Genomic DNA, 14,300 nt, shown 5'->3' with positions numbered 1-14,300 from the left:
AATAAATATATGATAGATTTATTACAAAATGCTAGCTAGCTAGCTAGGACCCAGGTCAATGAATAGAACACAAGTAGATAAGAAAAATAAGGGGAGAAATAAAAAAAAGCGATAAGTTTTATTTTAGCGGTAAATAACGCATTGAGCCTCATAGTTGCCCACCTATCCCTCTTCCCTCCCTTTCCCTCGTGATGTAAAAAAAAATATACTCTCACAAGCATTGGTTTTGTCCTAGACTCTCACAACTCCCCTTGGACCCGTCCTGTCCCTCTCGTTCCTACCCTCCTCTTTGGCACTCCCTAACCTCCTGACGAAAAAAAAAGATTACTCTCAACCTTTCTAGAGTATAAAAATTTATCTTGTAACTCCCCTTCCCCACACCCGCTCTTTTTTTTTGAGAGGCCACCCCATCCTCTTACGATGAAAAAAGAAGTATCCCTTGTTTATGAACATAAAAAGAATATAAATCTTGGTGACAAAAATATTCTTTCACATTAAGAGGAAAGAGTGGGGCATAGTTATTATGACCGGACCGGACCGGACCGGCGGTCCGACCGGGAAAAACCGGAACCATGGCCTCGATCGGTCTGGTCCCCTTAAAAGATCGACTGTTCGATTGAACTGGGGAAAACCCATTGAATCGTGCAGTTTTTATATAAACCGAGCTTTGAACCGGAGTGGTCAGACCTCGGCCGGTCCAGTCCCCTTAAAAGATCAGCTATGCAATTGAACCGGGCGGTTTTTATATAAACCGGGCTTTGAATTGGAGTGGTCAGACAGGGTAACAAGCTACTAGGCTTTTGTTGATGGGCTGAGGCGAGGCCCAATGAGCAAACTCCATCAAAAGCCTTAGCCCACTGAGCAAACTCCATCAAAAATTGACTTTGGGTCGCATGGCTAAGAAGAGTACGCACTACCCAACCCACTATCTCTTCACTTTTGTTGGTACCAAATATTTACGTCATATTGTACATTGAACTGCGGTTGGACTGGCCTAACCAATGGTCGAACCACCATACTAGTGAACCGAGAGCTCTACCAGTTAATTCTTCGGTCCGGTCTTAATAACTATGGAGTAGGGGGTGGAGGGGACAAATGAAGAGCCTGCTATATAGAACTAATGTGTCACATAAAGGTGAGAGTAGTTTTTTTTCATCATAATTAAGGTGAGAGCAGGGGAGCGGGTATACACACTTATATGAGGACTACTACTTAGAATAAACATCCCATTGAACTGTGTACAGTAGTTATTTGTTTTGTTCTTTTCTTCTTCTTTTTTTTCCCATTTTACCCCTTATTTTCTGATTAACTAATTAAATTTTGTATGGCATGGGCCTGGCAAAAGGAGGTAAAAGGATATAGAGCATTCTCCCTTTGGATTGTTTGGTGGGCTAGGATCCAAGAAATGAATTGATGGGCCATATATGAAGAAAGAGAGCAGGCTAGTCTGCATTACGTTTTTTTTTTCTTTCAGTTTTGAGGCATGGTGTGCTGCCGGCCCATAAAAAACGTTTGTACGGAAGTACGTTCATCACTACGTGGTCGCATGGAGCCTCGTCACTGATCCGTCATTAATTATATTCCAGAATTCCATTTGGCATTTCTTCAAATTAATAACAGCTCATATCATTCCATCCATATACTATTACTTATTGAAGTAAAAAAACGGGGCACAGCAAGTTCAAGTGTGTGTACGCTTGTATCAGTACAACATTATTATTATTAGATTATTATATATATGAAAAATATATAAGTAGTGTACATAGTACACTACATGTAAACATTGAAACGCATTATTACATTATATAGTGCACGTACGCATGCAGCAAGAAAATAAACAAAGCTAGCAGTGAACAGTCACTCTCTAGATCTTCCCATACATATCGATCTCAGCTGGAGATGATCAAGCTAGTAATTAGTTGATCCTGCATAAAAAAGGAAAGAGGAAATTAGCTTAATTAGGCCAACACATGGATGGAGCAAATGCAGATAGAGAGAGAGAAAATGTAGAATACTTGGAGCAGTCGACGGAGGTGCTGATGGGGAAGGCGACGGAGACGCCACATTTGCTGGGGATGGAGGCGGCGTTGCCCATGTTGAGGTTCCTGAAGGAGGAGGCCATGTTCTTGAGGCAGCTGCAGGCGGTGCGGCGGTCGGCGGAGGAGGAGGCCTTGCCGTTGAGGGTCCTCACCCCGCTGCAGCACGACGACGACGGCGAGCTCTCCCTCCCCATCACGTACGACAGGCACGGCGCGATCGACGACGTCACGTCGCCGCAGCTCACCGCCGCCGACGCCCTCTCCGCCACCACCGCCGCCGCCACCACCGCCACCAACGCAACCAGCGCCATCGTCCTGCGAGCACCCGCCATTGTCTCGATCGAGATCTAGCTCTAGCTAACTAGCAACAATGTACACTGGTAGTGAGCTGTAAGCTAGAGCTTGTGGTGGAGTACTGGAGTGAGCAAAGCTGTCGAGGAGGGGTGGTATAAATAGCTAGCGATAGATGGAGGTGGAGAAGAAAGAAATTAAGGCCGGGTTAATTAGGTTAGCTTAGCTGGTTAGCGATAGGAAACTTCCAGATCGGCCGGCCGGCCGGAGATGGGAGATGATCTACTGTGTTTAGCTAATAGTATAGAGCGTGCATGCATATGCATATGTACCAGCCGGTGGTTGCGTATTGGGACCCTCGGGATCTGTCGATACGTGCGTGAATGCACGCATGTGATCCATCCATCTTTGTTTGCATGCTCAGGAACAACCTTCTTAATTGCCACCATTGTTATCTTGCGTCTTTTCACTCCGCGAATGGACTTCACCATTTTTTTTTGACAAATTGATCTTTTTGAAAAACTTATTTCGAAACTAGCCACTGCCAAAAACTTCAACTATTTCCGTCGGCTCAGCGCTGAGGTTGTAAATAGCAGCGCCACTGGACCTGACGCTGACCTCGTGCCAGCGTGGCAGCTGAGCCGACCCCCCTGCCGACGTGGCAAGAACCTCAGCGCCAATCGCTTCGGTGCTGTGTTGCCCAACCTTAGCGCCAACCGCTTCGGCGCTGAGATGCCCACCCTTAGTGCCAACGATCCCGCAAAGATTCTCTACAAGCATCGAACTCCATAATTAAGAAAGTCCAGTTCCCTCCGATAACCATATGTAGAAATCAAGTTCAATTCTTGGATAATTCATCTAGTCGGTCTTATTTGCACGTTTGTCACTAAAAATTTGCATATTACTATGTCTTGCATGTAGGATTGACATACAGAAGGAAAAACAAGAAGACCACCGATTTGACTGCTTATCATCAGACACACATCGATCGATGGAACCAGTTCGAAGCCAACCGCATGCCGGATAAAGCAATGCACAACAGGCAAGAGTTTGACGCGTACTTAGCCTGGCTCACGAGGAACTACCGCCTCGCCCTACGTCTGTCTTGGACGCTAGCCAACATAGCGGACGACCCAACTGGGGTGGAGGAGCAGAACAAGTACGATACAAGTACCCGTAGAGGTAGCACGGTCGGGGCGGGTCCAGTTTGAGATAGAGTGGTGAGTATGGGTTCTAGTTACTCGTTTTCCCATTTCCGTACTTCGTGCTTATAACTTCTCCTACAGGCACGGGAGCTGATCAGGACAGTCAACGATGCGGGCGTGGCACTTGGCATGCCCCCCGGCTCGCAACAAGAGAGCAGCGTTCTTCGAAATGCATTACAGGTAGATTTGTAAAATTTGTGCACCGTACACATAATTGGAACTAACTCCTTCCTTCTGTTGGTACTAGACTCTACGACAGTGATGCAGAAGTTGGCGGCACGTGTAGGATGCAGGGCCGATGATGCCGTCGAACCACCTTGACGGGCTGAGCGGGGGAGAAGTCGAGGAGTGGCTCAAGAGGGTGAACAAGAGGGAGAGGAGGAGGAAGAGGAGGAGCAAGTGGAGTTCGGTCCCTCCCAGCTGCAGGACGCTCCACAATCGTTGCAGGGGCCATCTCGACCACAGCGCAAGAGAGCTTATGTTTCCGACTGAAGGTACACTCCTGATCAGCCTCGCGCTCCAAGGGGTAGGAAGAAGTAGGTGTCACAGTCGATAGCCTTTTTAGTTGTGATCTTGTAAACCTATGAACTTATATTTTGTGAACTTATGAACCTTTGAACCTATATTATGTGAACTTGTGAATGGATGTGTGATGGATGGATGGATGTGTGTTGGATGGATGTGTGTTGCCTGTGTGTGTTGTGGATGGATGGATGGATGGATGGATGGATGTGGTCTGTGCTTGCTACTTGCGGCTTGTGAACTTGTGAATGGATGGATGGATGTGTATGTTGGCTGTGTGTGGATGTGAACTTGTGAATGGATGGATGCTTGTGAACTTGTCAATGAATCTGCTTGTGAACTGCTTGTGTTGGCTGCTTGCTGGAATCTGTGAATGGATGGATTGCTAGAACCAGGGCTAGATCTCAGCGCCAGCGAAAATGGCGCTGAGTAGTCAGAGCTCAGCGCCATTACAACTGGCGCTGAGAGCCGAGCCAGGGACTAATTAAGCAGGTCAGCGCCAAGGAAAATGGCGTTGAACCATGCCATCTCAGCACTCGAGGCCCGCCTGATGCCATCTCAGCACTTGAGGCCCGCTCAACACAGGAGCGTTGTTGGGCGCGCGCCTGACCGGAGCGGCTCAGCAACTAAGTGTCGGATGTCAGCGCCAAGGGATATGGCTACGTACCACTGTTATGTTGTGTCTTTTCACTCCGTGATAGACTTCTTCCAACTACTAGCTCCAAATAATCTATATTCAACTATAGAGTATAGTTAACTACTAACTCCAAATCATCTATAGTCAATTTAATAGCTAATTCATACAATAGTTACCTATAAACTAGTAATATCTGGTCTCACATATCATACACACATCGAGTCTTGTAGTCTACTATTGTACCTGCTCGGAGATCGAGGTGCTCAATGTCTATATTAATTATATGGATTACCGATTGCAAAACAAATTTAGGTATCATCTTATTCTTTTTTATGTTAAAAGCTAAAGTTAGTTAGTTAATTAAATTTAGCTACTGAGTATTTTTTTTACAAGTCAAGGTTGTGAAGGTTTTACAAGGAAGCTCAGTACAGATGGCAGGGTTAAAAGGAGGAGGAAAAATAGAAAATACATCTTGCCAACGGAGAGCTACAGCCCTATATATTCTTGTTGTTTGAGGCGCTCAGCACATAGCCGAGCTTAATTCCTGCTTGCATCCTCGCGGAGTGTTGGAGATCGAAGGCTGCTGATTAATTACGAAAGTTGTTGACATCATGTTGATTGTTCCAGAGCGATCAGCATCTAGAATAATTCATCCTTATGTAGATCTAGTAAACACTTTACGTAGGATAAAATCGTCATCCAAACCATCGTGGGAATGGATTTTCACAGATTTTAATACTGGGGTTTTACGATTGAGGAATGGGAATGAAACTGGACTCATAAAGTGAACTTTTCTTTCAGTCTGTCGCTCCAACCAAGCGTGCAAACAATATTCATATTTGGACAGGCAAATCAACATGGGCCGCAGGACACACATTATGGGCCGCGCTTGAGCCCCATTCCCGTCCCAGGCCAGCCCAGACTTATAGGCTGCACGCGGGCTAAGGGTGCTCCGGCCCAACAGATACAGGCCGCGCTCCAGCTGGAAAACGACGGTAGGATGCGATTGCTTAGTACGGACCGACGATTAAAGTTGATTGATTTCTGGAGGCAAAGATTTTACTTGAAAACATTTTACTCATATATATCCCTGATCTTTGCGCTTTGACTGACAAAACAAGTTACTATATATTACTATTGTTTTATTTTAAACCCAGTGAGACAAACAAGTTCAGCAGCATCCAGCATTATATTCCAGTTAGGTGCTAAAATACTGTAAATCATCACCCCGGCCATGAGGAGTACAAATGAAGAACATGCCAGAATCTGTAGGAGCATTATATGTAGATTAGCATATATGTATGCAGATCCAGCTAATGAACTGAAATAATTGACAAGATGCATTATTAAAAGACTCTTCATTTGATGGATATATATTGAAGCATGCATGCATGCAGTAAGGTACAATGCAAGCAGGTCCTCTAAGATTCATGCATGATTCGTCTGCCCCTCGTCCCGTAAAGGAGACAGATCAAAATCAACCCTCACACTCTTACACTAGCTATAACGACGACTATCAAACCGCGACGAAGCAACAGGTAAGCAGATAGTAACAGAACGGAGGAGTAACATGCATTTCTAGCTCGATCTCTCTGACGACGACGAATATTGCAGATAGCAACCGCAAAATGAGAGCCGCAGATCGATGGATCCATCTCTCCATTATTATTGTGGCATCACTTGACGTTGATCCACTCAGTGCACCCTGCATGCGAATGCACAATACATAGGCAGATTAACAATTAATGGTTAATTAAGCTGCAGCTAATAGCACAGATCAAAATCGTAGTAGTACGTAGTAAATATCATACTGATGGTAATCAACTATAATGAATTACCTGGAGCAGTCGGTGGAAGGGCTGATAGCGTAGGGGATGTTGACGCCGCACTTGGAGGGGATGCCGGCGACGAGGTCGGGCCTCAGGCCGCCCATGGCGCTGGTCTGCTGCTTGAGGCAGGCGCAGGTGGTCTGGCGGTCGGCGGTGGTGGCGGCGGCGGAGTTGAGGGTCCTGACCCCGTCGCAGCAGCCGCCGGTGGGGGCGGACACCCTCCCCGTCGCGTACATGATGCACGGCGCCAGCATGCTCACCACCTGCCCGCATGTCACCGCGCTCGCCGCCGGCGCCGCCAACAGCAGCGCCACCACCATCACCGCCGCCACATACTTATTATTCGCCGCGCGAGCCATCGATCGGTCACACGAAGATCAAGTTAAGTTGCTGCTTAATTAGCTAAGCGCAGTACTATGCTGGAGTGGAGTGTGGTGTGGGTGAGTGAGGGAGGGGTAGGGAGAGGGTTTATATAGGGGTTTTGGGCCAAGCCGGAGATCGATGATAGACCTATAAGTTGGAGTTGGTTTTCATCCTAGAGAGTAATTAGTGAAATCATGCACCCACGCTTATGTGCTTCAATTCCCGGTAATTTTTCAAGAAGCGCAGTGTTTCAATCCTAGAGAAAAGAGGACTTCCGAGTCCGAGTGTCCGACACATCAGTTGATACCTTACACGTGCAGTTACATGTGCAGGGCGGTGGAAAGCTAAAATTAACACTGCGTGCTTTTAGTTAACTGTACATATGACTTTTGATCTCATGAGTTGGTGGTTGTTGAGTTGTTTCATTTACTACTTGCCAACTTTAATTTGCAGTACCCCAATTTAGGATAAATTCATGGCACCTGCATCCAGCCATCCGGAGAGAGTTTATAAATAAGTACTCCTTCTGTCCTCTAGAATTTTGACATTTTACTTATATTGTTTGACCATTCGTGTTTTTCAAAAAAATTGAAATTATTATTTATTTTATTTGTGATTTACTTTATTATTTAAAGTACTTTAAACCTAACTTTTTGTTTTTATATTTGCACAAATTTTTTAATAAGGCGAAAGGGCCTGTAGCCTAGTGGTTACAAGAGCCTCAGTAGCACTTGAGGTCCTGGGTTCAACTCTCCACGGGAGCGAATTTTCCAGGATTTATCGGTATTGTGCTTTCAGTGGTAGGCGACGTACCCCTAGACAGCGAGACGCCTGTGGTGACTTCGTCAATCTTAAGGATTTGCTAGCTCAGTCTTCGAAGATGTTCATATGGGTAGTTTAATAAGACGAGTGGTCAAACAGTACAAATAAAATGTCAAAATCCCTTATATTAGGGTCCCTTATATTAGGGGACGAAGGAAGTATATGTATATGCTATTACAGCGGTTTATGTATAGTGTGAGCTACTACGAGTATTTGTGGTTAAGGATAGTGGAACATGCCCATAATCTAGATAAAAACGACATGCACAAGCAGCCATGGATTCAGAAACCAACGTGTATACATATTCTGCCCTGCAGAACAGTAAGAGTTCGAAGAGAGAAACAAAGTATACGTACAGTCTCCAATATTACACCATAACAACAGTAGATAATTTACATTGTGAATAGAATATTGCAACAGTAATGACTTAATGGCAGTATCATTTTTATGTATGGCGTATATACAAAATACAATTCACAAGCATACATATTAAAAGACAGGTCTTTAGAAAGATTGACATTTGACACGCAGCTTCAATTCCATCTGTGGGCAAACAGAGCAATGGGTACTCCACTGTTGAAGGAATCCATATTTATTGAATGAAAGCTACCAGCTTCATTTATTTGTAGCCTATCGATTGGGCAGATGGATCAGCAGCTACTTCGCAAATTTCTCCTTTCATCAGTGTGACCATACAGATACAGTAATGTGCAGTGCTTGGTCCTGGTGCAGAGCTATAGCAGCCTGCAGCAACCTGATCGATCCATTAATTCATCCAGAGACGTCGCCTAGCAACGTATACTACTCTGTTCATTTGATCCTCATCTCGATAGGTCAGATAAAACCTCGCATGCACATGAATGGCATCAACTCCATGCTCCTAATGTCACCAACCAACTACATGCCTGAAATAAGAAAATGATAGGGAGTACTAATTAATTTATATGGAATTAAGGAGATAAGATTAGATATGTCAATGACAAAGGAGATTATAATTTATAAGATTAGTCATTTTATATACCTTCTTGCCCCTAATATTCAGCTCTTACTGAGTCTCCAGAACTGTTTCATTTGTGCCCATATAAATTTCCATTGCTCCATATACACCGAAACTTAAAACTTTTACTGGAATGTCGTTCACCAGCATTGTATAGCAAATATTACAGTTACCATCTGGCAATCTTAAAAATGAAGCCAAGAAAGAATGCATTCTGCAATCCTATTTGTGTTTGCCCATCTGGATCAGCTTCTCGAGCTCGTCACCATGGTATTTAACTTCCACCGAAATACTACTTGCTTTGGTACTTGCTGAAAATTCCACCTTTCATGGGCTACTGATCTAGCGAAGCGTTCGCATTGAAATCACTTCTAGGCAGAGCACAGAGTTCAACTTCATTCTCCTTTTCTGCATTTCAGTAGCCAATTTAGCCAGTGCAGTTTACTGACAACAGACACTAAGTGGAGTAGACATCCAAAATTTCACATATTGCAATGGAAATGGATAGAAACCCAATATTTTCATTTTGTCTGATGCATGTTGGGAAACAATGCACTTCTCCAAAGTCCTAACCACAATGATTGTGACATACTCAAAAACGAGGACTCTCAGTGGAAAAATCCAAGGCATTTGATGGAACAGGCACATTTCAGCACAAGAAGAAGGTTATCTCCCATCTGCTGTGCATCAATACATTAATAGTTTAATACGACTCAAAGTTCTTACGAAATTCACAGTTCAGCAGTCTTCACTTTGAGAATTAGCAGCAGTATTGTCCTAAACATCACAGAAGGTAATTTTAGAAAATATGAAATTATGAATAAACAATATTCAGATAGATAAAAAAGTTACTTGAGAAACGTGAACTCACCCGTTGGAACTACAGTCTAGAAGTGGTAGCAAAGTGGACTTCTGGAAATGAAGCTGAATATTACACTGTACAGCTTGCGGCGGGTTTATTGGCTACCTAAAATTAACTTGGCTGTTTGCAGCATGCTTTGAGGCATTGTATCTGATCATCTCTGTTCTCAGATACTCAACTTCACTCCATCTCTGCTTCTGCCCAAACCTTTGGTACTGAGTGATATGAGTGAAGGGGCAATGATGTGAGCAATTCTTTTGCTGCCAGTTATTCATGTCTAAAACATTCAATTAGCCCGGAAGTCATGATTCAGTTTCAGAAACATTTGTTGTTGATCAACAAAACCATTCAAGCAACGGTATCGGTTAATTTTCTTGTGCCATCACACATATGTCCATCTGGAAATCTTAAGATAAACAAGCATGCCATAACAATAGTTATAATTTGCCCTTCTTAACCCTTCTGTACTTAAAATGACTTGACACCAACATCAAGATAAAAATGAAGCTACCAACATTAAAATTATTGGAGCTACAGCCCAGCAAAACTCAAGAGCTAGGGCTTCTAGAATTAAGAATGATCATTATTTCCTATAGTTTCAGGCAGATGTATTGCTTACATTACGTCCATTTGACTATGTGCAGCATGCTTCAAAGCACTGTTGCATCTGACCTTCATTCTCAGATGCTCGACATCATCCCATCTCTTCGCTTCTGCATAAACATTTGATATTGTGACAAGTCCTCCATTATCAGTTAGAATCAACTCACGTAGTTCATGAAAAAACATGTAAGCAAGATCGATGTGCCCATGCACTCGGCAAGCTGCCAACAACATCTTCCACAGAACAGAGCTTGCTGTTGAAGGGTTTTCTTTAATCATCAGATAAGCTTCTTCAATTTTTCCATAGCGGCAAAGCATATCAATCATGCAGCCATAATGCTTAACATCAGGAACAATTCTGTAGTCCTCAATCATGCTATTAAAATATTTCCTCCCCTCATTCACTAGGCCACCATGGCTGCAGGCGGTCAAGACACCCAAAAATGTGACAGGATTTGGCTCAATCTTCATCGAATCAAAGAGCTCTAGAGCCTCACGTGAGCAGCCATGCACAGAGAAACCAACGATCATCGCATTCCAGCATGTAATATCCCTCATAGACATTCTGTCAAAGACCTTCTTGGCAAGATCCAACATCCCACATTTTGCATACATATCAATGAGTGCATTGCCAACCAAGCCATCAGCTACAATGCCCTTGTTCTGAAGGTTTCTGTGGATGTTTGTCCCCAGGTCCAGCTTACCAATCTTTGCACAAGCCCCAAGGACTAGTACAAGTGTAAGCTCAGTAGGTTGAATGCCATTCTCCTGCATTTCTTGAAAAATCCCCAATGCTTGGGTATATTTGCCGAGCTTTGTGTAGCCACTGATCAAAGAGTTCCATGATACAGCATCCCTCTCTGGCATTTCGCTGAAAATCCTTGCAGCCTCATCCATATACCCGATCCTCACATTTCGCGCGATCTCAGCATTCCACCATGACAAGTTCCTCACTGGCATGGCCTGAGACACGCGGTCTGCACCCATCCAATCTGCAGCGGCACGATGAGCCCCGACCAACGCATTCCAGGAGACGGCATTCTTGTCAGGCATTTCATCGAACGCCTTCCGTGCATCCCCGAGGCGACCGAACTTGCCATACATGGAGACGAGCGCATTCCGCACATAGCGATCCTTCCCGCAGCCAAGCTTCAAGACACGGCAATGCAGCTCCATCCCCTTGGAGACGAAGACCGACGCGGCACTGGCGCGAGAGCTGTGGTTGAATGCGCGGGCGCAGGATTTGAGTAGCGCAGGGAAGGTGGGAAGCGGGGTGGGGAGGGAGCACGAGGAGGCATGATTGAAGAGGAGGAGCGCGGAGGACGGGGCCTGGGAGGAAGAGAAGGCGACGATTACCGGGCAGACGAGTGACGGCGAGAGGACGGCCGGGGGTGCCTCGAGTAGGAGGGAGAGCGCCGACGGCGAAGGCGGGAGGCGAGAGAGGAGAGCGGAGAGAAATTCAGAGCGGTGGAGCAGGCCGAGCTTGGCGAGCAGCGCGTGGAGCTGGTGGCCGCCGGCGGCGCTCCGGCGAGGGAAGCGGCGCAGGAGGCGGAGGTAGGAGGCGGTCATGGTTGTTGTGGAATGCATTGGTGGGCTCTCCTAGTGGGCCGTGGTTTGGTTAGTGGGCCAAGGAAACAAAGCCCACGAGATATTCGAGGCCACCGAATGGTCGCAAACTTTTTTTATTTTTAATTTTTTTTATTAAAAGTTTTACAAAAATAATTTTTTATTTTGAAAATTGACAGAAGTGGTCGCCTACCGCCCTCTGGGAGGGCGATTTTTAAAAATCGCCATCCCAGAGGGCGGCGAAAGTGACGTGGCAGACGGCCGTTCGCTCTCGGGCGACGGCCGTCAACGAAATTTGCAGGCGGCCCCCTTGCCGCCTTCCGCTAGGGCGATTTTGTACTGTGCGGGGGGCCGCCTGCAAATGGGCGGCGGGGGGCCTGGAATTTTGCAGGCGGCCCCCTTGCCGCCCTGGGGGAGGGCGATTTTATACTGTGCTTTATATTTTTGTATAAATATCAATAGTTATCAAATCTTTTTATATTGAAAACTATACAAGATTAAAATCTCCAAGACTGGTAAAATATAATTTTATTATTTTTTAGGGCCTATTTGGAATGTTACTGTACAAATATTTTGTTAGTGCCAAAATATAAGCAAGTTTTGGCACTACCAAATATTTGGTAAGGTAAAATTGTATTTGATCATATTTGGTTTGCTGCCAAAATGTAAAATTGTAGTGAAGAATGTTCTACATAATCTCAAATCTAGATTACGTATTACCAATAAATAGGCTTCAATCGAAATCAAACACAAGTACTATTCAAATTACCAAAATATTGGTAGGGCATGTTTTTGGTAGCAATCCAAATAGGCCCTTAGTCATACGCACCACTGCAATGTGCACTCTCTCTAGGAACCAGTACCAGCTTTCAGTGTTCTCACTCTCTACAAATGCAAAAGCCATAGGTAGAACCTGGTTGTTCCCATCACACCCAATTGCTGTCAATATCTGACCTCAGTATTTACCTGTCATAAAAGTTCCATCTATGCATAGAACAGGTCGACAATGCACAAAAGCATTGATGCAAGCACCCAATGAGAAAAAGGCTCTTTGCAGCACACTCTTTGTTCGATCATCAACCGATGTAAATGTATGTAGGTCATAGTAAGTATTATTATTCCTCTGGGCAATGGTGGCTAACAAACGAGGCAAATTATCATAAGAAGCTTCAAATGTGCCATACCTCATCTCAATAATCTTTTGTTTGGCTCTCCAAGCCTTTGCATAGCTTATGGTGTACTTGAATTTGTTCTCGATGTGCCTAATAATTGATTTTAGTTCAAAGCCAATGTTACCAACAACACTGTTGTACATCTCACTTGCCACAAAAGCTGAAGTGATGTTTCGGTGATACTTCTCCACCCCTTGTAAGTAGCACTTGTGCTCGGTCACAATGCTAACTTTCCAATAATCATTCCATTTACCCTTATATGCATGGACACGTCACGGACAATCTTCCTTCATGCACCTCACTTCATACACATAATTTGTTGACTTGACCACCCTAAACTCTCTCTGCAAGGAAACTGCCCAATGCTTCACTGCCTCCTTCATCTCATCCTTATGAGCATACCTTGCACCCTCAATTACCTCGTTCTCCTTATACTCCCAGGGTACATGATCACCCTCTGATATAACAAGTCCAGAGAAGTCCTCATTTGCCCAATCAGTGGCCATTACATCACCTTCCTCATCGGATGATGCGTCGTCGTCCGCTTCCTCATTATCCGAATCTTCCCTCTCCATTTCATCAACAATTATACCGACTCTCTCCCCCTCATCCGCCATGCCCATGGCCTGCTCCTCCTTTGGTTGATTTTCCTCATTTTGCATCGATGGTCCAACAACATCCCCTGCATTGATAGGACCCTCTACATCTTCGGTTTGCATTGAAACATTTATATCTTTCTCTTGTACCGACACAAATATAACGAGGGGCCATGACCGTTCAAAAGCCATTTCCACATACCGTCTCCAAGCAGCAGTGCTGTCCATCGGCATTAGTTCCCAAAAATAACCTTCTGTTGCACGACTCACTACAACTGATACTGACATTGTGTAGACTTCTTGGTCTATTCTAAATCCTCTCAACAACCAACTATAAATTGACTGAAATGTTCTCTCCGTAGGCCTATCGATGCCCTTAGATGTCATTACAAAATCTGACAGATCAACACCATCTGGACCAAATCTAATATTTCCTTCACCGTGAACTATCTGAAATGTGACCTTATTTGACATTGTGCCTGATGAAAACAATAACTGCGTTAACCTCGCATTTCTGTACTACGCCCTAAGTTACATTCTCTACAATATTGTTCTCCAAAATTCTAAAAGTAGGTTACATTCTCCAGATCAAACTAAACTACATCTTACAATTAACACTACTGTCTATGTCTCAATTCATACTATTATATTCTATGCTCTGGATCTACACATATGTGCTGTGTGCTACAGATATGCTAAAATATATGGAACTAAAACTAAAACGCAACATATATACTCAAACATAACATATTAGTACAAATGCAAAAGATGTATGGGAGCAAACCTGTGATGAAGT

General features: G+C 44.4%; 3 protein-coding genes across 5 annotated transcripts; all 3 read right to left on the bottom strand.

Annotated features, from left to right (window-relative positions):
• Nucleotides 1-1,561: 1,561 nt before the first annotated feature.
• On the bottom strand, nucleotides 1,562-2,627 carry LOC4351315 (non-specific lipid-transfer protein 3-like). The gene is made up of 2 exons (NM_001404632.1): nucleotides 2,016-2,627; nucleotides 1,562-1,925 (listed from the first exon to the last, which is right to left on the bottom strand). Exons 1-2 carry the CDS (start codon nucleotides 2,369-2,371, stop codon nucleotides 1,916-1,918), a joined length of 366 nt encoding a protein of 121 aa, NP_001391561.1. The 5' UTR covers nucleotides 2,372-2,627; the 3' UTR covers nucleotides 1,562-1,915.
• A 3,384-nt stretch (nucleotides 2,628-6,011) lies between these two features.
• On the bottom strand, nucleotides 6,012-7,130 carry LOC4351314 (non-specific lipid-transfer protein 4-like). Its single transcript, NM_001423301.1, has 2 exons — nucleotides 6,533-7,130; nucleotides 6,012-6,399 (listed from the first exon to the last, which is right to left on the bottom strand). Exons 1-2 carry the CDS (start codon nucleotides 6,880-6,882, stop codon nucleotides 6,390-6,392), a joined length of 360 nt encoding a protein of 119 aa, NP_001410230.1. The 5' UTR covers nucleotides 6,883-7,130; the 3' UTR covers nucleotides 6,012-6,389.
• A 925-nt stretch (nucleotides 7,131-8,055) lies between these two features.
• On the bottom strand, nucleotides 8,056-11,769 carry LOC4351313 (pentatricopeptide repeat-containing protein At4g18840). Of its 3 annotated transcripts, XM_026021828.2 has the most exons (5): nucleotides 10,187-11,769; nucleotides 9,577-9,973; nucleotides 9,432-9,482; nucleotides 8,730-9,113; nucleotides 8,056-8,613 (listed from the first exon to the last, which is right to left on the bottom strand). In XM_026021828.2, exons 1-2 carry the CDS (start codon nucleotides 11,755-11,757, stop codon nucleotides 9,916-9,918), a joined length of 1,629 nt encoding a protein of 542 aa, XP_025877613.1. In that variant the 5' UTR covers nucleotides 11,758-11,769; the 3' UTR covers nucleotides 8,056-8,613; nucleotides 8,730-9,113; nucleotides 9,432-9,482; nucleotides 9,577-9,915. The 3 variants fall into 3 exon arrangements, with proteins under 3 accessions (XP_025877613.1, XP_015618779.1, XP_066162219.1); XM_015763293.3 differs by having other exon boundaries at nucleotides 8,730-9,482; XM_066306122.1 differs by having other exon boundaries at nucleotides 8,730-9,482; nucleotides 9,577-9,965.
• Between the last annotated feature and the right edge of the window lie 2,531 nt (nucleotides 11,770-14,300).

This window comes from Oryza sativa, chromosome 12 (assembly GCF_034140825.1).
Source record: "Oryza sativa Japonica Group chromosome 12, ASM3414082v1".
Classification (NCBI taxonomy): Eukaryota; Viridiplantae; Streptophyta; class Magnoliopsida; order Poales; family Poaceae; genus Oryza; species Oryza sativa.
Note: the sequence above shows the minus strand (reverse complement) of the source record. Positions and strands in the feature narration are given on the sequence as shown.